Genomic DNA, 27,915 nt, shown 5'->3' with positions numbered 1-27,915 from the left:
AAAAAGAAGGGTGTGAAATGAAATGAAAATTCTAAATTTCCATTAGATGGCATGGCACACGTTTACTTTCCCCGATTTCCCACCGACACCATAAGCAAGAGCCGCAGCAAAATACAGCGCTCTTACTCTTTATACTTTTTCCAATTCATGGACCCATCCGCCTCGAAATCCGCGCCACCGCCATTCGAGACCCAAATCGTCACCTCCACCTCCTCCCCGGAGTTCTCCCTCCTCCGCCATGCCCTCTTCCACTCCGCCGTCGTCGCCCTCGACGCCGAGTGGAAGCCCCAACGTAGCCGCCGCCGCCGCCCTCAGACCACCGGAGACGGTGATGGGGCCGCTACCTCGCCGTCGTTCCCCGCCGTGACCCTTCTCCAGATCGCCTGCCGGATCCGGCCGATGGCGTCCGATCAGGCGGTCGTTGTCGGCGGCTCCTCACCGGTGTTCCTCGTGGATCTCATATCCGTTCCCCTTGCCGAACTCTGGGTGCTGTTAAGAGAGCTGTTCGAGTCGCCTGAGGTGCTCAAGCTCGGGTTCAGGTTTAAGCAGGACCTCGTCTATCTCTCCTCCACCTTCGCGTCACAAGGTTGCGGTTCTGGTTTCGAGAGGGTAATTAATCTTTTCTTTCGTTTCTATTGGGGTTTGAATATGTTGAGATCTTGAGACCTATGAATTTCTTGGTACATGATTTGAATGAAGAAGTTATCTGACCTAGTTTGTCGATTACAAACATCACCTATGGACTCGTTTATTTGTCGGACAATGATAACGAGTCGGATCTTAAATAATTAAATGTGGATTATGCAAGTAAAGAGTTTCTCTAGTTAAACGTGGAAAAAGACTGCGTTCTATTGCCTTTACTAGTGATAATGTTGTAAATACTTGCAAATTATTTTTTGGGAACTGTATCTATAGGTTTTCTTTGTTTTTCAAGTATGTGGTCATTATGCATCCCTATTCCGTATATATACATACGCATGTGCACAAGTGTTTTTTTTTCCCTTTTGAACGTGTACGATTTTCCTGGAAGATTCCTAAGATTGTTTAAGCCTTTAAGGTCCTTGACTTGCTAAATTCCTTTCAAATAATTATGCTAGTTAATAATTCAGATTTATTCCATGGTTTACTCACCTTAACGGATCAATTGGACCTAATTCAACCAAAACCAATGTTATTCTGATTAGATTGGTTTATAATTAGATGGGAGACGCCTATGTACGATTGGGTGGATCTCATAGATGGCTTGGACTTGGGTTAGTCTTTAACTCGACCAACCATGCCTGTGCTTGAGTGTTGATGCATGAGAATAATTTGCTGACAGGGAGAAAGCAAATTTACAGACAACATGATGCCAAAATAATCAACTAGAAAATGAAAGTGTTGATATAGGAGTAAATTGAGGATTTGGTGATGGGGAGGAAAAACAAGAGATCTGATTTCCTTTATGCTATCTTAAAACGCTAGCTTGAGAAGAACTTACTGGATTTACTAGTAGTTTGATACACTTTTCCTGACTTGATGATTAAAATAGATTAATGTCCGAGGGGAAGCTTAACTAAATAAATCTTGTTAAGAATGTTATATAAAACATGAAAGAGGAAAAAACATTATGTAGAATGTGGTTGAGAATTCAGAGGATGTAACATAAGATTGATGGAAACTAATATAATGTGTGAACAAGTTAAAAAAAAAAGAAGGAAAGGAGAATCAAGAAGATCTTAATGCTGTACTAAGATGAGATGACTTTTGGTATTAAAAAGAAGGTCAAATGCCGGCTTGACTTTGGAGCCTTGCTTGACAACTTGCACCATGGAAATCCAAATATCAAAAGAACAAGAATATTTTACCTAGTGGGTTTGAGTTCTGTTGCTATGTCTTAACTGTTTTCTGAATTTACTTTATCATTTCTCATCCATAGCCATTGGCAATGCAATTGCATGTAATAAGTAATAACATTTGCCTTGGTTAACTATTGACATCCTTTTATTTGTAGAAGTGGGCATAACCTAAATAAGTTATAGCATCTACTGTTTCTTTTTTACTTCTTTGCTAATTGATGTTTGAGGTATCTCTTTTCTTCTTGTATAAACAAAAATTTTGTATTAGGCTAATCTGCCATCAAAGTAGTCAGTAATTTACCAAGTACCTGTATATGACCTTCCATTGACTCATTAATCATTTCTTTTAGTTTGTTACTTGAGTGGAACTTGGAATGGAACTTTTTAAACAAAATATTTTATATCATGATTTTTCCTTATTTCATATACAAACTCGATTACTTTTGGGATGATGTTCTAAGATTTTGTCTATCAGGTGGAGCCGTTCTTAGATATTACCAACATTTACCATCATCTAAAGAATCAAAGTTTAGGGCAAAAGCTTTCAAGGGAGACTAAAAGCTTGGCGACTATTTGTGAGGAATTGCTAAACATTTCTCTATCTAAGGTGCAATTACTTTCACTTGTCCTTTTTTATAATAAGCTTTTAAAAGGCTTTTACAATTTAAATTTCATTAGTCCTCTTTATAGAACAACAATTCATAATAGGTAGAAACTGACCTCTAGAATGGTCGACTTTTAAATTTTAATTTAAATTGGATTGTGCCATGTCGGGTTATCCATATTTTGTACTATGCTAGGACCTTTCCAATGTGGACCAAGTTTCGGAGTATCAAGATATGCCTGCCCAAAAAATGATACATATCAGCCCATATCAAATATATCAACCGATATGGTATCAGATTATATTTTATTTATGTAAAATTTGAAAAAAGATTTAAAAATACAGGAATTTTTTTGAGAAGTTAGAAAAGCGAAAATTATAAGAAAATAAAAATTGCTCATATATAAAGCCTGAAACTAAAAAAGTACTCATCCAAAATTATGATAAATTTCTAGTTGATTTTGGTAAATTTCTGTGCTTGTATATTACTACTAAGAAAATGAGATGAAGAAATGAATCTCTCTTTTCATTATTGTTTTGCAACAATAAAGCTGGAGACTTAAAGAGTAAGAGAGAGAAATGAAAAGGGAAAAAGAAAACACTCATCCGAGTTCACTAGAGTGTGAAGTAGTCGAAGGTGCTCGGTGAAGTGAAAGGAGATTGTGTGTGTGTGTAAGAGAGAGAGTAAAAGTTGGAAAACTAAAACTAAAACAAAAAAATGGGGACATCAATTACTGGTGTCCTCTAGGTCGGATCCATTTTAGATCCTAACAGGATTGAAAAAAAAAATCCATTTCGGCCAGTTTCAATCAATACGATCTATCCTCATCTGCCATTACAGCCGATACGGTTGAAACTAACCGATACTAGACCGAAACTAGTCACTTCATTTGGTATGGCTAATCTTGATCCATTTCAGCCTGGTCGATCTTAGGATCGACCGAAATTATGACCTGTGGTGTGGACCAAACTGCTCAACACTTAAATCATCATGATAGGAGAAATTGTATTGCTCTCTAATTTCATTTTCATGGAGGCAAAAATGTTTACCAAGTTGTTTTAGATTATGATATTTAGGGTATTATAATCTTGTATGGATTTGTCTTTTGTTAAGGCATATATATTATTGTTCCGTTATCTAGTAGCTCAAGTTCTTAGTAAATTGATTATCTAACATGGTATAAGTCTCAAATTTTCTAGGATCAAAAGTTTAAACCTTGTCCAATGATTAATCCATGTTCTCTATTATCTATTTTGGTACAATGTGGGGTTGTCATCCTCTTGTCTATCATTTTATACATGCGGTGCATAATGGGCCATATGTGAGGGGTGTGTTAAGGCATAATATAAATTGTTGGTATGTTATCTAACAATTGAAGCATTTGGATCAATTGGTTATCTATCATGATAATATTGTTATTGTTGTTCTCCTTAAAATGGTCATAATTACCACTGTTATGAGGCAACAGATTGTCTTATGAAGTTTATTTTCAGGAACTCCAATGTAGCGACTGGTCATGCCGTCCTTTAAGTGAAGAGCAGATATTATATGCTGCAGCTGATGCATATTACTTGCTACAAGTATTTACTGTTTTTCAGCAAAAAGTTATTACTGAAGGTATATTCTATGGTAGTGAAGTTTTTCATTGTAATCATTTTATTTATTATTCCCTTCCATTTCTTTCATCTTGTGCTTTGAAATTTTTGTGAAATTCTTCACAGTTAGATAAATCTTAAAAATGGTACTTTCATAACGAAATGATATTTCTATTCTGTACTGAACTTCATTATAAATCTTTGTAAATGTCCATGGATAGAAAACATTTGACAAAGGTCAAATGAGTTCAGCTCGCAAGGGTGTGCGTGCAATTTCAACGTCTAATGGTTGTTGACCTCCATTCGCTGCACCTTGGCTCACACTGGTTCAGAGACAATTATTTCTCCAAGTTCTTTATTGGTATTGTGAAAGAAAATTGCAAGCAGATTGGATATACTTTCCTGACTGTTTGGGGGGCTTTCAATATTGTAAACCGCTACAACCTGTAGTAAGAGCAAGGTCACGAAATTTAAGAGCCTAGTTGATGTTTAGAGCATGTCACTGAATTTCTGGAGCTATATTTAGGTGTACTTGTAAGATGAGAAGGTCATTTAAGCACCCTTCATTCCATATCATACAATCTTTTAGTGCCAGTTGATTTCTTTGCTTCCTTTGAATTGCATGTCTACTTTAATTGGAAGCATAAGAATCTCTATGTTTCCTTGGCACCTCCAGAACTTTAAGAAATTTTGAGTATTTCATCAGGTCTGCATGCAGATGCTATTTCTGTGAGAACATATGAACTGAAACATTCAGTGGTTCTGAGCTGTTTACTGGAAACAAAGGGAACGGGGAGGTGACAGTACTGCCTATATTCTTTCTTACAACCATATTAGGTGCTGGTAGATTTAGCCGTCCTATGGTCATCTATTCTGCAGATCAAACATTACTATGTATTCATCTTCAGTGCCTAAGATTGAATAGGAACGGTTTTTTATTAGTTAATGATCAACTATTGATTGACATGATTCCTACAGTATTCTAAGTATGATACATGTCAGAACTCAGAACTTAGAAGTAATAGCTATACACATTATTCAGTAATGGTAGAAGAGTCAGGATGGTTTAGTTGTGGATGTTAAACTTAAATATATCCGTGAGACACTGTTGCTCATGAAATAATATAACTTTCAATCTTGGTCTTTTTAACTTCTGCTTTTAAAATGATTTCATCCCTTGTGAATTGATTATTTTGGTTACTTTGTAGTTCTTGGTGATTATTTCAGGAAAATGTTTATCCAACTGTGGAGAGCTGAATCCATCTATTCTGTCTGTTGAGCCGGATGAAATGAATGAAGAACCAAACCTCGTAGATAATGGTTTATGTATTACTTCTTCTGAAGTAAATGATATGGTAAATTCATCCATTTCTGATAACAATATTTTAAGTCATTGTACAATAGACTCATACTCATGTGGAGGCACTCTAGCCTTTGATGATCGCATCACAAGCATTGTCAGGGAGTATGGTGAGAAGATTCTATTGGAGGAGTCGGACAAAAAGCCCAGATCCTCGAGGCGAAAAGGAAAACAGCAGTCACTAGTCGATCCAAATTGCAAGGTGCAGTTGCACTTCAATAGTGACTGGCAGGGTCCCCCACCATGGGATCCTTCTGTTGGTGGGGATGGATATCCAAAGTTTTTATGTGACGTGATGGTAAGATTTCTCTTCATCCATGTTATGTAGTTGCTTCCTAGCTGCTTATTTTTGCTTGAGTCAACATACATGGCTTTGTAATCAGGTGTATCCTAAGATTCATGCAAGCATTGTGTATCACTAGATAATTGCAAATATTCACTTTTCATATTTGAAACTAGATTATTTGACAATTGACAGCATGAACTTCTTTACATCCTTAGTTGCATCATTCATTTGTCTGATGGCCTTTTCCAATTTTTGACAGTGGAAAGTACTCATCTATTTGTTTCTATTTTATATATGGTTGAATAAAAGTACAATCACATGTATAATTGGATTTGTACAGGTCGAAGGTTTGGCAAAGCATTTGCGGTGTGTTGGAATTGATGCTGCTATTCCATTTGTGAAAAAACCTGAACCGAGGTTGATGATCTAAATCTATTGACTTAATTTTTCTATAAGAGAGAAAAAAAATGTGCCTATTTTTTTTAACTAAAATTTATTTATTGTTTTTAGGCAATTACTCAATCAAGCATACAAGGAGAAAAGGATACTTCTCACACGTGATGTGAAACTATTGAAACATCAGTACTTAATAAGGAATCAAGTATATAAAGTGAGGAGTCTGCTGAAGAATGACCAACTGCTTGAGGTACTTATAATGGTTTGCTAGATATTTCTTGAACCTGTCATCAACTTTCAAGCTAATTGTTTCGCTAACTGGAATATGACATACATTGGCTAAGATTAAAAGTAATCCATTTTCTTATGCTCAACTTGTTACTACTTACTAGATGTAGTATTTTAAGTTTTGATTTTGTTATGGAGTGCATGTTGACATAACAGATAACAAATTAGAAGCATATAGTTATGCAATTTGTTTAATGAGTAAGAAATCGTTCATATATCTTCTCCAGGTATGCAAGTCTTCAAAGACATTCACCCATGTGTTTCTTCTGTAATTGTTTTGCTACTAAGCTAATTTATAGTACTTATAATATGCCCGCCTTCTCATGATACATAAACATGTGGGAGTAATGTAAGGTGTTATAGGAGGTGATGTGGATGATGAAACAGTGGTAGGATATTGACTGGCCTGTTGGTGGTGATTTCAATGCCATTAGATATTTCTTTGATAGAAAAGGAAAGAGGGGACGGCAAGAAAGAAGCACTTTTAATAAAGTGATAAATGATCTAGAGTTGGTAGAGATGAAAATGACCAGAAGGAAATTCACTTGGACCAATATGAGAGAACAGCTAGTTCCGGCTCTTTTGGACATAATTTTTGTTACTATTGATTGGGAAAGTAAGTTTACCCTAACCAAGGTCACTTCCTTACCTTGAGTCTATTTTGATTATGTGCCTTTATTGGTAAATTTAAGTTCTAAGAATATTAAAAACAATATTTTTAGGTTAGAGCATTATTGTTTTGCCAAAAATAATTTTGATGGATTGGTGAGAAAGTGGTGGAATTCTTCTGTGGAAAGAATGTCTGCTATGGATAATTGGACAACTAGAGTCAAGAATGTGAGGCAAGGGTTGAGAGGGTGGAGCAAAAATAATAAAAAGATAGATCGGGCTAAAAGAAGCATATGCTTGATACATTAATATGTTGGATCTTTAGGGGAAGAAGGAAACTTAACTGTTGAGAAATTGAATGCTAGAGGGGGGGTCTGACCTCTAAGCTTACTCAACTCTATAAGGAGGAGCTGCTGTGACAGCAGAAATCCAGACAGAATTAGCTATTGCAGGATGATATGAATAAACCTTATTTCCTTCCACGCCATTGCCAATGGCAAGAAAAGGAGAAACAAGATCAGTTATTTATTGATTGATGGAGAGTAGGTGGGGGAGATGATAACTATTAAAAAATCATATTATTGACTATTATGAAAACCTGTTCGATGTTGTGACTGAGTGGAGATTAAGATGCATAAAGAAAGCTAGGAGAATTTTAAGTTGGGAGAAGAGAAGGCTCAACTATTGAGTGTGCCTTTTATAGAAGAGGTGTATAAGGTGATTCATGAGATGGTTGAGAACAAAGCACCGGGGCCTAATGGTTTTGGTATGAAGTTTTATCACCATTTTTGGGATCTATTTAAGAATGAGTTGATAAAATTTTTAGGAGTTATATAATGGATAGTCCTAATTCTAAAAAAATTGGGAGTTGAAAGAGTTGAGGATTTTAGACCGATCAATCTTTTAAAACTGTAACTATAAGTTTGTGACGAAGGGGTATATTCTGAATAGTATGGTCTGTGCCTATGAAATTGTTGTAGGGATAAGGAAGAAAAAGGAAGAAGGGATATTGTTGAAGCTTGATTTCAAAAAGGCCTATAAATGTGGGATGGGATTTCTTAGCTGATATACTAAAGTGGAGAGAATTGCGAGATAATTGGATTTAGTGGGCTATGCAATCGGTTTCGACGGTTTCTTTGTTGTTTTAATTAATGAAGAGCTTGTCTAGTACTTCAAATGTAGAAAAGGGCTACGGCAAGAGGATCCTTTGTCCTCCTACTTATTTTTATTGGTGATTGATGGTTTAAATAGAATGATTGAGCAAACTAAAGCTAATAGAATATTAAGTGGCTTAGGCTCAGAGATAAAAGGATAATAAATATGCAATATGCCGATACCTTGATTTTTTTGCTGTGATCCTCCTTCGAAGCAACCCGTTTCAGCTCGCAACCAATTTTGGACAGCAACTAAGACAGATCTTTTGAAAGACTTTCTGGAGGATTTAGCTATTAGATTGATGTGAGATTTTGATATGTTGTAGATCTGGAAGAGAACTTTCCAACGAATCTAACATCTTGATATCGCATGGCTAGATAAGGATATATCATCAGATAAATGGTGGGAGGTCAAAAAGGGCAGAGTTGCAGGATGAAGTTTAGAACTGGTTTTTAGGGTTCCGTGGATAGAGGCACGGCTCCTAAGTGTGGGATGGTGAAAGTAGGCCGGCGCTGTTGGCCTCTAAAGGAGGGGGGCTAGGAGCAAGAGAGAGAGAGAGGGAAAGTTAGGGAGAGCTAGAGAGAAACTAGGCAAATGTCCAATAATCCTCTTTTGGGTGCTTACCACACTATTTGGTGGCTATCGTAGAATCAAATTAGGTGGGCTCATGACCAAAGAGCCCAATTACATAGTGCAGAATTTAACATGGCTCACTCAACCAAATCTTATGACTCAACCAAATCAAGTGCAGATTAAAATAAAAGGACTCGATCTAACTACTTAGACCCTTCCAAGTCGGGTCATACCATTTTTCTCAAAGGCTGATGAAAAAGAAGTGGGGACCCTAAAATTTATTTTCTACTGTTTTGAGGCAAATTCAGAGATGCAGATAAATTTTGAAAAGAGTTCCTTTATATATTTGTGGTCAAATATGAAGAAAGGGAAGAGGATGGCAAATTTACTTAATTGTCAAATGGAAAAATTGCCCATAAAATATCTTGGGTTACCTTTACATGACAACAAGCTTAGGAAGTGTGATTGGACTCCGGTTATTTATAAAATTGAGAAGAGATTGGTAAGGTGGAAAGGTAAACTCCTATCCCTGGGAGCGAGAATCATCTTGATCAATTCTATCTTGAGCTCTATACCTTTATACTATCTCTCCTTTCAAATGCCTGCATGGGTGAAGAGCAAAATTGATAGGTTGAGATGAAATTTTATTTGGAGGGGTGCAATAGAGTATAAGAAGGGTTATGCTTTGATGAAGTGGAGGAAAGTCTGTATGAAAAAAGAATTTGGGGGTTTGAGAGTGACAGATTTTATTGATATGAATAGGGCTTTATTGGCAAAATGGTGGTGGAGGTTACTTAATTCTAACAGTCATCTTTGGACTGAGGTGGTTAGGCAACAATATCATATAAGGGCTAAGGCTAGGCCTTCCATACTACTAATTTGGATAGAGTATCCTCTTATTAGAAGGGTGTCTTACAAACAGTAAGTCTTTTAAGACTAGGTTGAGTTGGACAGTGAGAAGTGGGAACAATGTGAAGTTTTGGATAGATACATGGCTGGGGGAATGCAGCTTGGCTATCCAGTTCAGTTACTTATTTGAGATTGTGTGGATCCAGAAGCTACTCTAAAGGAGGTATGGGACAACAATATATGGAACTTACAATGCAGAAGGCAGTTGTCTAAGCAATTAAGAAAAGAAGACTGCAAACTATGAAAAACGCTGGTTGAGACCAGTGGTATCATTCTGTTAAATGATCTGGATGTGCCACAGTGGAGATTGAATAACAATGAGATATACATTGTTTGATCCTTATATAGGTTTCTGAATAATGGTGGTATTATGCTGAAAAGGTTTTCTGGGATATGGAAAATGAAAATTTCCCTTAAAGTGAGCTTTTTTTATGGCTGATGTGTTAGAATAAAATTTCAACGAGAGAGAATTTGTTGAGGAAGGGGTGGATTGGCAGTGCCCAATGTCTTTCGTTCTAAAGAGGAATCAGTGAATCAACTATTTTTTAACTGTTGATATGTGAAGAAGAATATAAATGAAGCCAGAAAGCTCACGGGGATCACTTCTAACGCAAGGCATGTGAAAGATTGGTTCCTAGGGGAATAATTTTGTTAGAAGAGAGACAATGACAAACTTTTATTAGTTTGGCTAGCTGCTCTGATTTAGAGTATTTGGATACAACAAAATAGCAGAATTTTTAAATATTGTGGAAAGAAATGGGATGTTCAGCAACATAGAATAACATCTTTGTTCTTATGCTGCGCAAGCTGCCAAGGGGAGCAGATTGCAAAGATGGCAAAGAAGATCATTTCTTGGCCAGTGGTGATTCAGGAAGACGATAAGTATCTCTCCGAAACTCCTTGGAGTTGGCCTGGTGGTTCTGCTGCCTGAAGACATTATCTTTAATCTTTTGTTCACCATTTACTGATATGTTGTTTGATTATTGTGGTGGTGGTGATAACTTTGCTTAGTGTGTTTTGGTTCTGGGATATTGGTGTTGGTTTTAGTTGCTATCTGAACAGTCTTGTTTATTTTTGAGATACCCCTTTAGGTTGGGTATTTTATGCTGTTAATTCTGTTTTTAGGGAGATCTGCTGTGACTCGAATTTGGTGGATGTTTCTATCAAATTCAATCTGTAAACCGTGTGAATGTTTTATAGTTTCAATGAAACAGGGCCTTGGCCTTTTGTCAAAAAAAAAAGTATTTTGGAAGGTACATCATTGAAACTGAAGGCATCATGGCAATAAGTTTTTTTTTTCTTTTTTTTTTCTCTAGGGAGAAATCTGAGTGTAATCAAATATAGGCTTTATGATTTGGAAACTTAATCTATTCTCTGATGAAAATATGATGCATCGAGAAGAATATTTTACTTCTCAATCTTTGTTGTGGGTTAAAGTTAACCAATTTTTTCTGCATGTTCAGTATGGTTATCATTTCCTTCTACATATACAAAGATGTAACCTGTTTGAGCTTCTTCTTGACAAGCTGTTTGACTTACCTTGAAATCTGATCCTTATGTAAGAAACTAACCAAGAAATAAGTTGCAGGGAATTATTTAGTTGCTTCCATCTAAAATAGATCTGATCCGCCGGGTTCCGATTGGGTCATTCAAAAACATTTCTGATTTCAAATTACAATGGCAGATAGATTTTGAAGTATTTTTTTAGAGCCATCAGTTTTTAGCATATGTCAAAACTTCTGCTTTTACTATTGGCTTTTTTTGACTGGGCTCTTTATTATAGATTTTCTCAATTCTAGAAGAAGATTACCTGAAGGTCATTGAATTATTCATGTCCTGATTCATGACTGTTAAAAATCCAGTACTTATTTGACATTATTTGAGTAAGGTTTATATTTACTAGTTATTTCTACTTTTTGACCCCTCAGGAAACATGAGTTATGTATGTGCTGTCGCTGAGATCATGTTAAAATCAAATTTCTTGATTGGACTAGATCAAGTTATAAATTAATGAGCTAACAATGATATTTACAAAAATCTGCCAAAGCACACATGGTTTGAAGATATGCTGGAAGTAGCTTTAGTGTATCTTTCTTGGATTTCAATATTGTGTGTCTATAGTTTGATCACAATAAATATACTCTTAAAAGGTTTCCAAGCTCTTTAAAAGCCTTGACGCTGTTGTGATACGTGTATACGTATAATTAACATTAAAAAAAAAAACTTATGGCACTCAGCATGCCAAATTTAAGCTGATTTAACTGTTACAGGTGATTGAGACCTTCCAATTGAAGATCTCTGAGGAACAACTCATGTCAAGGTGTACAAAATGCAATGGAAGCTTCATTCAAAAACCATTAACTATTGAGGAAGCTATTGAAGCCTCAAAAGGATTTCAAATCATCCCTTCGTGCCTCTTTAACCGCAATTTGGAATTCTGGAAATGCACAGACTGCAACCAGCTCTACTGGGAGGTAATCGAACTAATCTTAGACATTTGTTTTCCCTTTGCAATGGTTTTCTTTTCTTGCATGTACTTGTTAATTATTGTATCCATCTAGTCATGGCAAAGGACAATCTCTGCTATCTATATATGACTACAGCCTATAATTTAGTCAGAAATTCCAGCTTGCAAAGATGAAATTCCAGCTCTTTTTAGGTTTACATACACACCCTAAAATTGTTTCATGCTTTGAATATGTCCTGGAAGATAAGTATTTGCATATCAATTGAGATAATAATTTTAAACTTGGATTTTCCATTCTGCGTAAATTTAACTAGCTGAACTTTCCATTCTGTGTAAATATAACTAGCTTGCTCCCACGAGACAAGTGACTTAATTGCACATTGAACAAACCTACTTGACTGAGTCAGACATTTAGCAGCTTTTATTTTCCTGTGCGAAGGGCAATCAAATTATCCTCTCTTTTTTATCATCTTCTTTGGTAAATTCTTTTTCCATGGTTGATCGAGGAGAAAGACATCCAGCTGCTATATCCTGCATCTTTCACCCAAGAAATTTAGCCAGAATTTTAAATTTCACCCCAAAAGGCTCCTTAGTTTGGCATTATTCTTTTGTCCCATTTATTTTATAGTTCTCGTGGTATGTGGCTGCTACATATATATTTTTCTAATGCTTCTTTGGGTATTAATACACTGCTCAATGACAGAAGACTCTTGTTCACAGGGGACCCAGTACCATAATGCAGTCCAAAAGTTTGTGTCAGTCTGTAAGCTTAATGACTGAGCCAGCTGAAAACCAAATTGATCAACTTTCGCAGATGCGTTCAAACAGTGGGAAACACAGTCAGCGACGCAAGCATGTGATGACTTTCACCTAGAACTAAATTATGACTAATCCCTGTACATAATCTAGCGTGTTTCTGCGGATGTCAGTCACAGATGGGGACTCTGGGGACTCCGCATGTCTCTTTGTTGCACCTATATACTATATGTGAAGAAGGCAGCCACTAGGACTGTGTTTGACTGGCGGATTCTGTTCGATTGCAGAGTATGAGACTCTTTCTTCTCTCTACTCATTATTCAATTTCGAGTGCTCTCAAGTTCTTTAACGCCACTGGAAAGGACCAAGGAAGTACCATGCATATGCTTATGGGCTTATAGCGTACGTTTTCTTGTTTTACTTTTCTCACCGTTGTGTAACTTTTGAGCACGGACGAAGAGAGATCCACCAACCGTGATTTGAATTGGTTAAGCTGACATTTTCTCCGAGAGTGGAAGGCAGCAAGTGCGTGTTTGGTAAGATACTGATCAGGATTCGGTTTGACTCTCTGATGGGGCCTTTGTAGGCTAACCAATTGGAGCAGAGCGGCATGGTGGTGGGAGACGAATGTGACAGTGGTGGTGGCCCAAATGCCTTCTCCTTGTCTTTATCTTTCCTGGTTTTTCTTTATATATGTCATTGTTTTTTGTTGTAGTTTAATCGAGCTGAGCCCAAATGAACTACGCGCACAGCAAACTAAGTTGTTCATGTTAGTTGTTAACTTTTGTTATTAGGGAGTATCGTTTAGTATAAATAGATATAGTAGGTGAACTATTAACAACCCCAACCTTACAGATTTATTACTCGATACTAATCAAGCTGGAAATTCCATCTCATCGTATTAACAGTGATGTTTTTCCTTTGAACCGAAGGAATTTACAAGCAGTTGAGGTCCGGGGAAGGGGCTCGGAAAAATGGAGGACAAGCAAGCAGGAGAGGTCAATCTTGGTGACGTGTCAACTCATGGAAAAAAGAACAAAAAAAAAAGAAAGGAGAGAGAGATAAGATGGCGTGCAGTCCACGTCCGGTTGCCGCAGATTTAATGTCCTGAGCTTCCGGGAAGAAACCAAAATTCCTTTGTTGATGCGTGACGCTGATATTATCGTCCATGCGTAGTATTTTCTAATCAGAGCGTAAGCACTTCGATTTGACTCACCTGAATAGAAGCATCGTATCTTCTCTCGCCTTTCGTCCATCACCGTAGCATGACAATGTTAAAAATATTCTTGGGTTATCTTTTTTGTGTTGTATTTATTTTTACCATTGGATTTGTTCTTATTTTCTCTGTGGTTCTGTTCACTATTGTAATCAAATATAGATAGAGCTTGTGTTAAAAAGAGCCTTTGCCTATTTCTCCACTTATATTATGTACCAATCCATCTTTATTAAACGAATAGAAGGCATCCTCTACATTTTTTTTTTTGAATGTTCATCAGGCCACGAAAGTTATCCTAGACGAAATGCCCAAGTTTAAGCCTAATCGGAGAAATCTTCAGACTAACTCTACTATCACATCCTCGGTGTAGACCAAATCCTTAAACTAAAATCCACTTGAGGACCAGGTCCTTCCTGGATATCCTACCTAATTTCAACCTGTCCATATTCACAAAAGGGAAACGTTGTGGTGCTCTGTTTATGGACCATTTGACTATATATCCTGTTATTTTGTCTCTGTTCATTTATATTCATGCATTTGATCAACTATATCCTACGTGGCCTTAAACATTAATGAGCTATCGGCCTATCAGTATCACTCAGAAAAAAGAAGAAGAAGGTATCCATCCTTAGATTAATAAATACATCCACGAAACAATATTGATGATAACTCAGAATTTTTATGTCGCAAAAGATATAATTGCCTTCCACAATAACGTCTCTCTCTAACCCTCCTAAATTTTGACTAATTGCTCCCCCCACCTTAAATCTAAAAATCCTTCTATACTCTCTTTTTCTTCTTCCTAAATAAATACGTTTTACTATTCAAAAATCTACTAATTGTACATAATATATATTACTATAACAGATAATAGTACTTCTAATTGATTAGAAAAATTAGCTCCGAAATTCAAAACTCTGAGTGCATTCGGGTTCTGTTGACCTTATCGAAAGAAGCGAGAAAAAAAAAACTCTAATCTCGTTCATTCGAAAGTATTCATATTCATTTTAATGGAATAACACGTGCCTCTTTTTGAAAATGATAAGTAAAGCATTGGGTTATTCTATTCTATTCCATTCCATTCAAATTTGTTATGCCGAGCAAAATGGATTCAAAATACTTCAATAATGAGATTAAAAATGAAACAGAAAGGATTCTCTTAGGAGAAAGTTAAGCCACACGAGGTCCCAATTGAATCGAGACAGGATGCCACCTCAAAAGGTCGCAAACTGCTATCCATCCTGCCATGGGAAACGAATTTGATTCCTAAATTCTCTCTGCACTCATACGCACACAATAATCACACCATGATGTAGTCATTTTTGTTCATTAAAAAGAAAAATCTATCTCCGATTAATTCTTCAATTCGTCACTAACCGCATTAATAAAAGAAGATTAATAACTATTTTATATCAACTTTGATTTTTTTCTAAAATAAAAATAAAATAGTTACTAAATAGATTTAAAATTAAGCACATGACACTCACATTTAATCAAGGTGGTGAAATATTTTAGAGATTTTTAATAGTTAAGTCAGTCAATGTGGCTTTTAATTAAAAAAAGAAAGAAAGAAATGTCACTAAAGGGTTAAGTATTTGGAGGATCAAAGTGTCACAAACAAATCAATAAAAATGTGTAATAAAAGAATAATAAGTAGATAATAGAGGGTGCAAATGAAAAAAAAAAGTCCCTGGAAAAGAGAGGAAGTGGGTCACCGCCGGCGTGTATTCGTTTCAGATATTGTCGGTGGCGCACGTGCCGAGTCCACCAACGCACGTGTGTGAGCCAACAACCGCCACCCATTTCTCGATTGGTCGCTTCCTTCCTTCCTTCCTAATCCTCGCTCTCACACTGTTCCCAGAATTCGAGTCAACAACAGCAGCATTCGACAAACCTCTCTACACTAAGAGAAATCTTTTCCTACCATTATTAAATTCGATGTAGGAATAATAAAATAATAATTTATTAAGAATCCACTACAACTATCAACCTCTCTCTCTCTCTCTCTCTCTCTCTCTCTCTCTCTCTCAAAGACATGAGAGACAATACCCACATCACAATTCCACTCAGCAAGCCAAACATAGACACGTTCTTGGCTTGCTAAGCTTAACTTCCTCTCTCCTCCTCCTCCTACTCCTCCTCCTCCTCCTCAAATTTGTTATCTGATACAAAGTCAAGAGTATTGCATGGATGCAGCTCAGTGGCCTCAGGTGATTAAATTAGACAAGATCTTGTTAAAATTTTCATCCTCTATGCTTTGTCTACTTCTTATGTAACTTGCCCATGGTGTGTTGGATCTATTCTTCTATTTTGTTTTTGTGTATGAGTATGAAGGCTTTCTTCTTCTTTTGGCTAGCTTTAATCCTTGAAAGCAATCAAGGCTAGGCACCACTTTTTTTTCCCCACCTGATCAACTTTCCTTCCTTCTTTTCTCATCTCTCTTTTTTTTTTTTTTTTTCTGTCTTCTTTTCCTTTAACTATGCGATAAAAGCTGAGGCAGGAAAGAAAAAAAAAAGTGTAGATTTGTTGTTGTGATGTTCACAAACTACATACTATTGTATACCTAACTAGCTAGCTTTTCGAAAAATATATATTTGTATGTAGTATTGATTTGTTTATAAATTTGTCATGGGGATCTTGTGGTGGTCTTCTTCAGGAGATGGTGAGCTCCAACACCACCAGCACCAGGGCACAACTAATGGAGAGGAAGCCAAGGCCACAGAAGGAGCAAGCCCTCAACTGCCCGAGGTGCAACTCCACCAACACCAAATTCTGCTACTATAACAACTACAGCCTCACACAGCCCAGGTACTTCTGCAAGACTTGCAGGAGGTATTGGACCGAGGGTGGATCCCTTAGGAATGTTCCTGTGGGTGGTGGATCAAGAAAGAACAAGAGATCCTCCTCCTCCTCTTCTATGTCTACTACCAGCACCACTACATCTATGTCGATGATCTCCAACTCCAAGAAGCTGCTTCCTGATCACCTCACCATGCCACATATCTCACTCTCTTCCTCCTCCTCCTCTTGCCAAGAACTCAACCTTGGTTTGATCAATACAGCCAACAACAACAGCAGCAGCAGTGGCACTCTTTCTGCTATGGAGCTGATGAGGAGTGGGATGAATGCAAGAGTTGGCTCCTTTCTGCCAATGCAGGAAATCCCAACTGGGTTTGGATTTCAAGACTTTAGGGCACCAACCCTTAGCTTTTCCATGGATGGAGTTGGTGGTGGTGGTGGAGGCTTGCAAGGGGTGCAAGAGAGCAGGCTTCTCTTCCCATTTGATCAGGAATCTAAGGCAGCGGTGACACCAACAACTGCTGAGTTTGATCAGCAGAATAGTAGTGGGCAAGCTGGAGATCATACTGGGATTTGGAATGGCATGATAGGTGGTGGAGGTTCTTGGTATAGTAATTGAGAAGAAGGTATAAAGAGAAGATGTAATAGCATTTCAAAGAGGCTTGCTTGGAGTTTGTTCAGGACTAACAGCAGACAAAGGATACCATCTCCTTTACCTTTGTCTCTTTTACTTTCTTCTTAATTAGTTTCTCTCCTCTTCTCATTTGTAGACATATGAAGCTTCTTTTTGGGATAGCTTCAAGTGCTGTCTTAATTAACAACTCAAACTAGGCTTCTTTTACCTCTTCTTCTTTTCCTGCAGGGATATATAGACCTGACTACAGTGAAAGGAATTAAAGGAAAGGAAAAAGAAGGAAAGGAAAGAATGGGCACCAATGTGTTGTATGTTTTGGTGTGTATGGAAATTCATAACATGACACTGTAGAGATTTAGATGTCCAGGATTGTAATGGATATCAATGTAGATGTCAAGGAAATGAGAACTATCTTAGTTTGTTTATCTATATAACCATAACCAAGGATTTGAGTGTAATACATGTAAAATATATCCAGCTTTTGGCTTTCTATCTGTCAAATATTTTTTACCTCCTCCCTCCCTCCCTCCCTCCCTCCCTTTATAGCAGATCTGAGTTGTCATGTCTTATCATCTCAACCAAGATTCTTCCAGCCATGAAAGCACTAGAGGAGGAGCTTGAGAGAAGAGAACAAGTTGGTATGACCACACTCTCAAGTACTTATTATTTTGTTATCTTATGTCAAGGCAACTGTGATATGTTAATATAATAAGATGCAACATTCCTTTCTTTCACCCATCTTGCCTTTCCATGGGTGGTTTGAAGACCAGTTTCACCTGCCCAACCAAAATTTCTTCCTCACCTAATCATTCCTGCACCCACTCATACCATTTCCATGTAGGATTAATTACCATCCATCCATCCATCCATGGCTTTTCTTCTTTTATTTTATAATAAAACTCGCAAGCAACTCCACATCCCCATGCATCCATCCATCCACCCATCCCTCCTTTTCTGAGGAGAGGTGGAGCCCACAAAAACATTCCCCTCGGGATGCGTGTTAATAGTTTAACTCTAATTATTAACTCCATTAAGCCTGTTTGGATGTGATTATGATGCTTATAATATACTATTAGGGAGGGAGACCTGGAGAGGGGTTGTGGGCTGTGGCTCTTGTACCGAATAATGCATGCTTGAAACCAAGTGGTCCTCTCACAGATCTAGTCTTTGTGCCCATACCTCTAGTTTTGTCGGTTTGCTGTTCTTTCGTATTTTTCTTATATTTCCGAGGTTCCTAGCAAACTAGGTGGAGGCATTAATTTTAGCTTGTTTTTAGTTGCTGTGATCATAAATGGGATGCAACACCCCACCTCCTTAATGTTTTTAGCATTGCTTCATAGTTACTATACTTTAGCCTAAGTTTTTTTTTTTATATAATTACGGCAGAAGACTTTTTAAAATATTATAATTACCACCAAAATTATTCGATAACATTGTACACTTTCGAAAATATTATTTCTTTAAATTAATTTAAAATTATAGAAACAACGAAAATATCTTTTTTTAGAGATAATTTTTTTTAATAAATATTTTACATTCTAAACTTAAAAAGAAAAGAAGTAATTTTAGTTATTTACATGTATTTGTTAACTTTAATAGTATTATATTATGAATATTACGCTAAAAAGGTATTTTTAGTGGTAATTATATAATAAAAGTTTGTAGTACATTTATAGAGGGAACAAGGAGTCAGCAACTCTGCCATCCAATTCTTACTAATAGCAAAGTCCAATGGTGAAACAGCATTGCATGAGGTACATAATTGAAATTTTATATAAAACTTGCTATATATATATATATATATACGTATATTTTAATGAAAATCTTTCTTAATTTCACTGCAGTACTTCATAAGAAATAAGTACACCACCCTAGTTCCATGCCAATCCTCTCCCAAGGAACATCCCTAATAAGTTCATGCAATCATGGAAGATAGTGCTTCTTGTCATAATTTCAGCAACCAAGCTTCGATTACCAACAAAGATTACTTGCAATCCATTAAGCATGAGACTACTTATTTGAAAGAAACAAGTCATAGAAGGAGAAAGCTTACATTGTAGCACTCCAACAAGTTTTAGCAACAAAGCAGTATACAGACAAATTTCAGAGGCAGCAGTTCATCATTTACAGGTTCTTTAAGTGATTTCTGTACAAAAGTTACAAACTTCTACTGATGACTTCAAGTGCTAGTCATTGTTCCTCCATTCTGGCCCATTCAATAAGTTATCGGCATCTAGTAATCAAGACAATAGATATCCACAAACTATATAACGAGCAGTCTCAGTTGCCTGCATTTATTCCAAAGATGCGGACCTTGTGCATGTTAGGCAATTTGGCAACAACGAGCACAATCACTGCAAGGGTGTTGAGGAAAAGCATTGGATGTCTGTAGTCTGTTGTGTGTGAAGCTATCAAGTACCTGCCGGAAAGGAACACAAGGTAATTGGTCAATATATCTGTTAGTTGATTGAGGCTCCAACTCTGACTTTAAAGGTGAGTTCGGCAGGCATAATATGGAATCATAGTACAAGAACACGGATTGCAACACTATCGCGGATTGGAAGCTTATGTTCTTACATGTGCAAAAGTAGGCTCAAACTTTGACAAAAAGTTTCTCTGTCCACAGACAAAAAAGAGAAATATGCATACTGCTTTGACAAACTTAAAACAGAAAGGATCATACAAATAGATGAAAAATAGCTGTCCTGGAGCTCATGCCATAATTGCTACAGGCTAGGATCACAACAAGTGCAACATGTGCATACCTAAACAAAAGAAATTTAGTCTGACCAATAAAAATACACCATTATTTACATAACTAAATTACATTGGCATAGCTGTATGGCTTAATTAAAAAGTTAACAAATTATATTGTTCTAATCTGAAGGTACAAATTTGAAGAAGTTAAACTTTAGCCAAGTAACAGTTTGACATCCAAACATTGGCATAGCTGTGGACCTAAAAAGTGAGAAAGACAAAATTGGACTTACAGTAAGCCTTTTATACCTCTGCAATTACATTTTACCTATTGCTCTTTTATATGCCTTTTGTCATCCTTATCTTCAACAAAGAAAGAAAAATGTTCTCTACTCTTTTCAAGTGAGACATATATTTCTTTACCAGAATTACCTCTGAAAATGCAAATGGATTAACTAGTATAAAGTAGAAGATGAAATTATTGTGGAAAATACATATTCCATGCTTAATAGTGAGGCATCATTATGCAAATAATTCATTTCAAAATTTTCAAGCCTAAAACTGCAGAACAAAGGAAAAGGATGACGAAAAATTTCTTACAGAACCACAGGGACCACAGTCAAAAATTTCCTATTACGAGTAAGCTGCTTGCCGTTGTCCATTTGCTCCCACCAGGTCAATGTGTTGTACATACCCTGGTCATCCGCAAATGGTGTTCCTTTCTTCCAATGGAAAAAGTGATATGTGATCTGAAATATAATACCATAAGTAAACCTATAGGATCTAGGAAGGAGCAAGGATAGAGGCTGTACTCAACCAGATAACCATGCAAGGGGAAAAAAACATTTATGAAATTTAGGAAGCAAAGCCATATATCAAAATAATTTCAGTTACCATCTGTCCTTCCAATAGTAATGAAATAAATTACCTTGTGAAAAGTACATTGAATTATAAGGAAGCAACAATAAGTGAATACAACATAAAAAGTCGATCAATTGTAACTCAATGTTCAAACAACTATTCCACAAACAAAATAAAGAACAAATTCCTTAAAATTCTTTCAGACATTTATTCAGTCAAAGGAAAAGCACCCTGATTCATGCCTTCCAATTATTTGATAGCATGCATATATAGTAAATTATAAATAGGCTTAATTATGTTTTGTTCTTCTATATTTTGATTTAATATCACTTTATCCCTTATACTATAAAAACGTACAAATTGCTCCTTGGTTTTAAAAACCTATAACTAAACCATCTGTTAGCCTACCGTGAGCTAAAAGTCACATGCTAAACATGTTAATAATAAGTTCTACTTTTATATAGACACAATTACCCTCATTAAGGTGGGAAAGTATTCTTTTTGAACAATTTTTTTCTATCCTCTTCCTCAAGCTGACCTAAAGAGGGCTTGCGCTCTTTTTTTTTTCAAGCCCTCAACTTCTTCATCCCATCACTCCACTTCCCTACCCATATCTCCATCTTTTGTGTTTCCTCACATGGCTTTTAGTAGACGTAGCAGCAACACCAACCCATCAATTGAAGATGTGTGTTGTCATTAAATAAAACCAATCATCTCAAGCTCAATCTCCATCGAAATGTATGTGGTCTTAAAAAGTCGACCAATGTTTCTCCTAGCTCCTCAACTATTAAATGCTGCCCAGTGGAGAGTGAAACAAGAAGAAGAACAACTCCTTGATTGCTCTGCATGCCTATATAAGGAGATCGAGATGAACATTGGTTTGGGGCACAGGTAATGAACGCATGAGAGGTGTTTTGCCACCCAATTGGGTGGAGTTGTTGGAGCTAATTTTGACCGGCTCGGGGTTGGGTGTGGGGGGTCCATTTGGTCTTGGATGCAGCTTTGGTAGGTGTTGAAGTGGTGGGTTTGATGGTAGTGAAGGATTTTGTGGTGGCATTGGTGGACGATTTGATGGCAGCTGTGGCGAGGACTACGTGGTGGTGGTGGTTATGGAAGAGGGTTTGGAGCTAGAGGAGGTGCTGGTGCTGGTGCTGGTGCTGGTAGTTAGGTAGGAGATGGTGGAGGATATGGAGGAGGAGGTGGTGGACTTGGTGGTGGAGTTGGTCAGGAAAGAGGATTTGGAGCTGGGGGAAGGTGGAGGTGGTGCTGGTGCTGGTGGTCTCTCCAACCATAGAGGGACAGAGATTAGAGAGGTAATTTTAAAGTATTTATTAACTGCATCTAAGGAGTTATAAGTTTTCAAAAATCTAGAGAGCAATTTGTAAGTTTTTATAATATAGGAAGGCACTAAGCCAAAGTACATGAATGGAATGAAAAATATAATTAAGCCTTATAAATAACTACATATAGTAGTAAGCAAGTGCAATTTTTGGCTGACCAATGAGTTAGGTGTTTGTAAAGCTGATATTGATTGCAATTCCAACAAATTTTTACGCATTTTTCACTTTTAGATACTTCATATATATGTATAAATATAGCAGTATATCAACTCTACAGAAACTTTTACTCTCCATAAATTATATTGACAGATGAGAGCACATAAGGAATGAAAGGAAAATTTAAATCATATGCAAGGTATGCCACAGAATTTGGTGAAGAAACCCATATGAAGGGAAGCCTCTAAATCCAGTATCATGCAACTAGCAATCAGTAGTAAAAATGAATGCAATGCAAAAGTGAGAATATCAAAAGACAACCTAAAATAGTGATGTTCTCAATTCAAATCTGTCCATAAGAATCTAAGGGGAACAAAAATCTCCAAATAGAGTTTTGTCATTAAACCCTCAAGAAATCAAACATGTTAAACTGTTCACATCATACTCATAATCGCCAATAAATTTCTTCTGCAGGAACAATATTATCTAAAGGCCTTAAGAACTTTGATTGTCTTCCACGTTACACCATTTAAAGTTCATTTAAAGTACAGTAAGCTCTCCCTTTTGTTACGGACCTTCGTAGCTACGGAACTCACTTCCATCTAAAAGAATATAAGAATATCAACTTCCTTATAACTGATCTGATTCACCATAAAATAGGTGATGGTTTAAGTCTTTTATAGAATCTCCAGATTCACAACATCAAGTAATAGATCATGAACTCACCATAAAATAATCTGTACTGATTCACCATAAAATAAAAGACGGTTTAAGTCTGCCATAGCATCTCTAGATTCACACAATCAAGTAACAGAGAACGGACTCATGGCATGATTCTTCAAGGACATGGGAAGTTTATTATTAAACTAATGGCTTGAGAAAGTTATCAAAGCCCGTCAACTAGCATGAAGCAAAGCAAGCCTGTGAGTCATCCTCCAAACAAGAATTTAATGAGTACTTCAGCATCAAAGTAGTCCGTTAAGTGGCCTAATTGCACAAAATTTTTCAAGATCACATCTTTATTTCTCTATCAAGCATAAGCCGCATAATTTGTTCTTTATCAGTTCCATACAAAGAAACAAACAAAAGGAGCTTCTTTTACCAGCCATCCATGTAGAAATGTGAATACCCCTTGGGTTGTCCCAATCAATTACCTCAACCCAACTATCAGATCATCCAATCTCAGAAGCCCAATATCAAACTTCAGAGAGAAACAGAATCAAATAGGTCGAGAATCCAAAACAAGACGGAATCCCAAGAAAGTAACATAACGAACAAAAGGAAACGAACAAATTCATCGATAATCCTTAAATTCATCACCATGCGGTACCTATTCTACCAAACAGAAAAGTAATCATAGAGCGAGCAAGAGGGGCGTACGGCGAAATGGGAGAGGTTGACGATGGTCCAGGCCATGCCGGGAGTGCATCCGAGGATGGAGAGGACGAGAAGCCACGAGAAGAAGAGGATTAGGATGTACGTGGTCCAAACACCGGGGTACATGAACCACTCCGTGTTCTTGTTCAGATCCGGCGGCGGCACCGCCTGCACGTAGAGCTTCGCCATCACCTTAGTCCTCCTCTACTGGAATTCTCCTCTGAGGAAGCGACGCTGAAGATTCGAGAGAGATGTATCGATCGAGCAAGGGGTAAAAATAAAAAAGAGACCTTTTTAGTGGGGTTACAGCGGCTATTATTGATTGCCTCTGGCCTAGTAGTTATAAGAACGAAGACAAAAGATAGAGATAAATCATAAGTATACGTAGCTCTAAATTCATGTGAAAATAAACCACGGAAATAAATAAACATATAAAGGAATAATAAAAGACTTTGTAAATTTTGAAATTAAATTAAAATATATAAATAAAATAAGTAATTGGTATTCAATTTTGTATAAATTTGAGTGCTTTTTATATAAATAATAATAATTTACTATTTTACGCACATATTCTCTGAACTTTTTAATTACTCATATACGCTCTCTAAATTAAGATAAATATATATATATATATATATCTCCTTAAATTAGATTAGAAAGATTTTTGAATTAGAGGATGTATATAGTAAAAAAAAGTTTCGAAAGTGTGTGCAAAAATGAGGATGGTTTAGAAGGGTCTAAATAAAATTATTCTTAAAATTATTAAAAGAATTAATTATATTATATCTTTGTGAATAATATGTTAGTTTATTCTCTAATGTTTTTTTGTCACAATGCAAGAATATATTCTGAAGGACGCATTAGCTGGTATCATTCATTTAATCATTTTGAATAAATCAATGGCAGTCTTGAGCATACTTCCAGAAGGAGATGGCGATTTGCAAATATGACAAAAAATGGAGGAGTTTTTTAATTCTTTTCCTGCCTCTTTTCCGCAATGGAATTAAAATATAGGCGGTCGTCGCTAACGCTAAGGCATTTCTTCAAGCATGTGGATGGCAGCCTCAATTCCTCTTCCTTTGTCACCTATAACTCAACATCCAAGAACAGCTTATCTCCACGCTCATGGGGACCGCCATAAAACCAATACATTGTCTTCTAATCAACAGTTGCTTCTTAAGAGTCGAACATTTCCACTCCCTACTCCCTCAACCCAAAGAAACAGAACTCTTCTTCTCAATGACACATCCGATTACGCATCTGCCATTGATTCCTGCGACTGTCCCTTCTTTGGCCGTCAGATACACGCCCATGCCTTCAAGAGAGGTTTCTGTGCTTGTCGTGAGTTCCTCGAAACGAGAATACTGATCATGTATGGTAGATGCTCCACTGTTGAGGTTGCTCGCTTGCTGTTTGACAAAATGCCTCATAGAACTATGTACTCGTGGGTTGGAATTTTAACCGTAATTGTCGATCATGGGTTTTTGGAAGAAGCCATTTTTGTTTTTTTGGAGCTGATATCTGTGGAAGTTGAGTTGGAATTCTTCATATTTCCGGTAGCCTTGAAGGCTTGCGGTGGACTTGGCTCACTGGAGTTAGGGAAGGCACTACATGGTTTTGTTTTGAAAAAAGGCTTTGATTCGAATTTGTATGTTGGCAATGCTCTGATTGACATGTATGGCAAATGCGGCTTCGTGGATGAGGCTATAAGGGTATTGGAGGGGATGCCAGAAACAGATTGTGTTTCATGGAATTCTGTCATCAATGGATGTGCTGCCAATGGAATGGTCTTTGAGGCATTAAAGGTTTTAGAGAGCATGCAGCAGTCAGATGCTGTTAAACCTAACCTTGTCTCATGGAGTGCAGCAATTGGAGGTTTTGCTCAGAATGGTTATGATAAAGAGGCCCTTGAGCTACTTGGTAGAATGATAGATTCCAGCATTAATCCAAATGCTCAGACCTTGGCTGGTGTCTTGCCTGCTTGCGGGAGGCTAGAATTGCTCAATATTGGCAAGGAAATGCATGGCTATATTGTGAGGCATGAGCTCATGTCAAATGCTTTTATTGTTAATGGACTAGTTGATGTGTATAGGAGGTGCAATCATATGCTTGCTGCCGAGGTGCTCTTCTTGAGGTTCTCAGTAAGAAATCTGGTGTCATATAATACTATGTTAGTTGGGTATTGTGAGAATAATGAGTTAGAGAAGGCCAAGGAGCTGTTTGGTTGTATGGAACTTGACGGAGTCAAGAGGGATGCAATCTCATGGAATTCGATGATTTCTGGTTTTGTTGATAATGAGAAGTTTGATGAAGCTTTAGAGATGTTTAGCCACATGAACAAAGAGAAAGGCATTGAATCTGACTCCTTCAACTTGGGAAGCAGCTTGTCAGCCTGTTCAGCCTTGGGTAGACTCGGACAGGGAAAGGAGATACACTCCTATGCAATAGCCAGAGGCCTGCACACAAATCCTTTTGTGGGTGCTGCACTGGTAGAACTATACTCTCAGTGCCAAGATTTAGTTGCTGCTGAATTGGCTTTTGGTGGCATAACAGAAAGGAACACAGTGACATGGAATATGTTGATATCCGGCTTTGCTCAGGCTGGCAAACTGAGCCGTTCCCTGGAGCTGCTTGCTTTGATGAGAGAGGATGGGTTTGAACCAAATATCTATACATGGAATGGAATGATTGCAGGTTGCATGGAGAATGGGCAGAACGAATTGGCTTTGCATATGTTTTGCAGATTGCAATCTGAAATGTTACGACCTGATATTTATACAATTGGAATGATCTTACCTATTTGTTCAAGATTGGTATCCATTGGGCGAGGGAAGCAAGTCCATGCATACTCAATTAGATGTGGCTATGACTCGGATGTCCACATTGGGGCAGCCCTTGTGGACATGTATTGCAAATGTGGGGACATTAGACTAGGAATACTATCATTTCACAGGATATGGAAGCACAATCTGGTGTCTTACAATACTATGCTTGCAGGGTTTGCAATGCATGGACTTGGAGAGGAAGGCCTTGCACTCTTCAGTCAGTTGATACAATATGGAATTAGACCTGATGAAATTACCTTCCTATCTGTTTTGTCTTCGTGTGTTCATGGTGGAGTAGTCGAGGAAGGCCATTTCTATTTCAATCTGATGACATGTTATGATATAAAACCTGATCTGAAGCACTACACATGCATGGTTGATCTTCTTAGTCGTGCTGGGCAGCTAAATGAAGCATATGAGCTTATTCAAAATATGCCAATGAAGCTTGATGCTGTGGTATGGGCTGCACTGCTTAGTGGCTGTGTCACTCATTGCAATGTACAATTAGGAGAGATTGCAGCAAATAGGCTTCTTGAATTGGAAGAAGGAAATGTAGCAAACTATATCTTGTTGGCAAACTTATATGCCCTGGCCGGTAGATGGGATGACTTAACGAGAACACGGCATATAATTAAAGACAAAAGGATGCATAAGAGCCCAGGATGTAGCTGGATTGAAGTACACGACAAGGTTCATTTGTTTCTTGCGGGTGATAAATCTCACAGACAAACGAGTAAAGTTTATGCTACCTTGGAGTCATTGAATTATCATATGACGAGACATGATGAAATGGCAGAGATTGCTTAGTAGCCTATATGCTCGACAGCTTCCAGCCACAATATTCAATCTTTCTACAGTTGATTCATGAAGGAATCTTCAGCAAGTTTTACTTTTTGGGGAGAGAAACTTGACCCCTGTTTCCATTCATTAGGAACCAAAAGCAGATACCGAACAGCAAGGTCAGATTACTAGAAAAGGCAGAATAAGAAATGATTGTATGTGGCATAAGTTTGGGGTGGCATCAATAGACAAAACAAAAGGTTACAGTTTCTGACTTCCAAAAAAGTGTAGATAAATGTATATGTTCAATATAATTTGGCTTCCTAAATCTTGAGACTTACGTGTATGTGAAGTTCAGTGCAAGTCTGAGATAGACTTTGCTTTCCGTTGTTT

General features: G+C 37.2%; 4 protein-coding genes across 4 annotated transcripts; 3 read left to right on the top strand and 1 right to left on the bottom strand.

Moving 5' to 3' along the window:
• The first annotated feature begins 52 nt into the window (after positions 1 to 52).
• LOC140782185 (uncharacterized) lies at positions 53 to 13,651 on the top strand. The gene is made up of 8 exons (XM_073128635.1): positions 53 to 609; positions 2,314 to 2,445; positions 3,937 to 4,060; positions 5,266 to 5,696; positions 6,025 to 6,101; positions 6,195 to 6,330; positions 11,885 to 12,088; positions 12,802 to 13,651. Exons 1-8 carry the CDS (start codon positions 148 to 150, stop codon positions 12,859 to 12,861), a joined length of 1,626 nt encoding a protein of 541 aa, XP_072984736.1. The 5' UTR covers positions 53 to 147; the 3' UTR covers positions 12,862 to 13,651.
• A 2,426-nt stretch (positions 13,652 to 16,077) lies between these two features.
• On the top strand, positions 16,078 to 17,987 carry LOC140780967 (dof zinc finger protein 1-like). The gene is made up of 2 exons (XM_073126701.1): positions 16,078 to 16,263; positions 16,710 to 17,987. Exons 1-2 carry the CDS (start codon positions 16,240 to 16,242, stop codon positions 17,469 to 17,471), a joined length of 786 nt encoding a protein of 261 aa, XP_072982802.1. The 5' UTR covers positions 16,078 to 16,239; the 3' UTR covers positions 17,472 to 17,987.
• Positions 17,988 to 19,500: 1,513 nt separating this feature from the next.
• On the bottom strand, positions 19,501 to 24,273 carry LOC140782684 (uncharacterized). Its single transcript, XM_073129386.1, has 3 exons — positions 23,921 to 24,273; positions 20,784 to 20,932; positions 19,501 to 19,905 (listed from the first exon to the last, which is right to left on the bottom strand). Exons 1-3 carry the CDS (start codon positions 24,104 to 24,106, stop codon positions 19,767 to 19,769), a joined length of 474 nt encoding a protein of 157 aa, XP_072985487.1. The 5' UTR covers positions 24,107 to 24,273; the 3' UTR covers positions 19,501 to 19,766.
• Positions 24,274 to 24,972: 699 nt separating this feature from the next.
• Positions 24,973 to 27,549, top strand: LOC140781969 (pentatricopeptide repeat-containing protein At3g16610-like). Its single transcript, XM_073128283.1, has one exon. The coding sequence runs from the start codon at positions 24,973 to 24,975 to the stop codon at positions 27,547 to 27,549; it is 2,577 nt and encodes an 858-aa protein (XP_072984384.1).
• The last annotated feature ends 366 nt before the right edge of the window (positions 27,550 to 27,915 follow it).

The sequence above is a fragment of the Typha latifolia genome, chromosome 2 (genome assembly GCF_019914945.1).
Source record: "Typha latifolia isolate L0001 chromosome 2, TyphaL0001v2, whole genome shotgun sequence".
NCBI classification, from domain to species: Eukaryota; Viridiplantae; Streptophyta; class Magnoliopsida; order Poales; family Typhaceae; genus Typha; species Typha latifolia.
Note: the sequence above shows the minus strand (reverse complement) of the source record. Positions and strands in the feature narration are given on the sequence as shown.

Coding starts and splice junctions, on each gene's coding strand:
- LOC140782185 (XM_073128635.1), top strand. CDS start 148: ATGGACCCATCCGCCTCGAAATCCGCGCCACCGCCATTCGAGACCCAA. Junction 2,446..3,936: donor TAAACATTTCTCTATCTAAG/GTGCAATTACTT, acceptor GTTTATTTTCAG/GAACTCCAATGTAGCGACTG. Junction 12,089..12,801: donor GCAACCAGCTCTACTGGGAG/GTAATCGAACTA, acceptor TCTTGTTCACAG/GGGACCCAGTACCATAATGC.
- LOC140780967 (XM_073126701.1), top strand. CDS start 16,240: ATGGATGCAGCTCAGTGGCCTCAG. Junction 16,264..16,709: donor ATGCAGCTCAGTGGCCTCAG/GTGATTAAATTA, acceptor GGTCTTCTTCAG/GAGATGGTGAGCTCCAACAC.
- LOC140782684 (XM_073129386.1), bottom strand. CDS start 24,106: ATGGCGAAGCTCTACGTGCAGGCGGTGCCGCCGCCGGATCTGAACAAG. Junction 20,933..23,920: donor TCAACCTCTCCCATTTCGCC/GTACGCCCCTCT, acceptor ATTATATTTCAG/ATCACATATCACTTTTTCCA. Junction 19,906..20,783: donor ACTGTGGTCCCTGTGGTTCT/GTAAGAAATTTT, acceptor CCTTTCCGGCAG/GTACTTGATAGCTTCACACA.
- LOC140781969 (XM_073128283.1), top strand. CDS start 24,973: ATGGCAGCCTCAATTCCTCTTCCTTTGTCACCTATAACTCAACATCCA.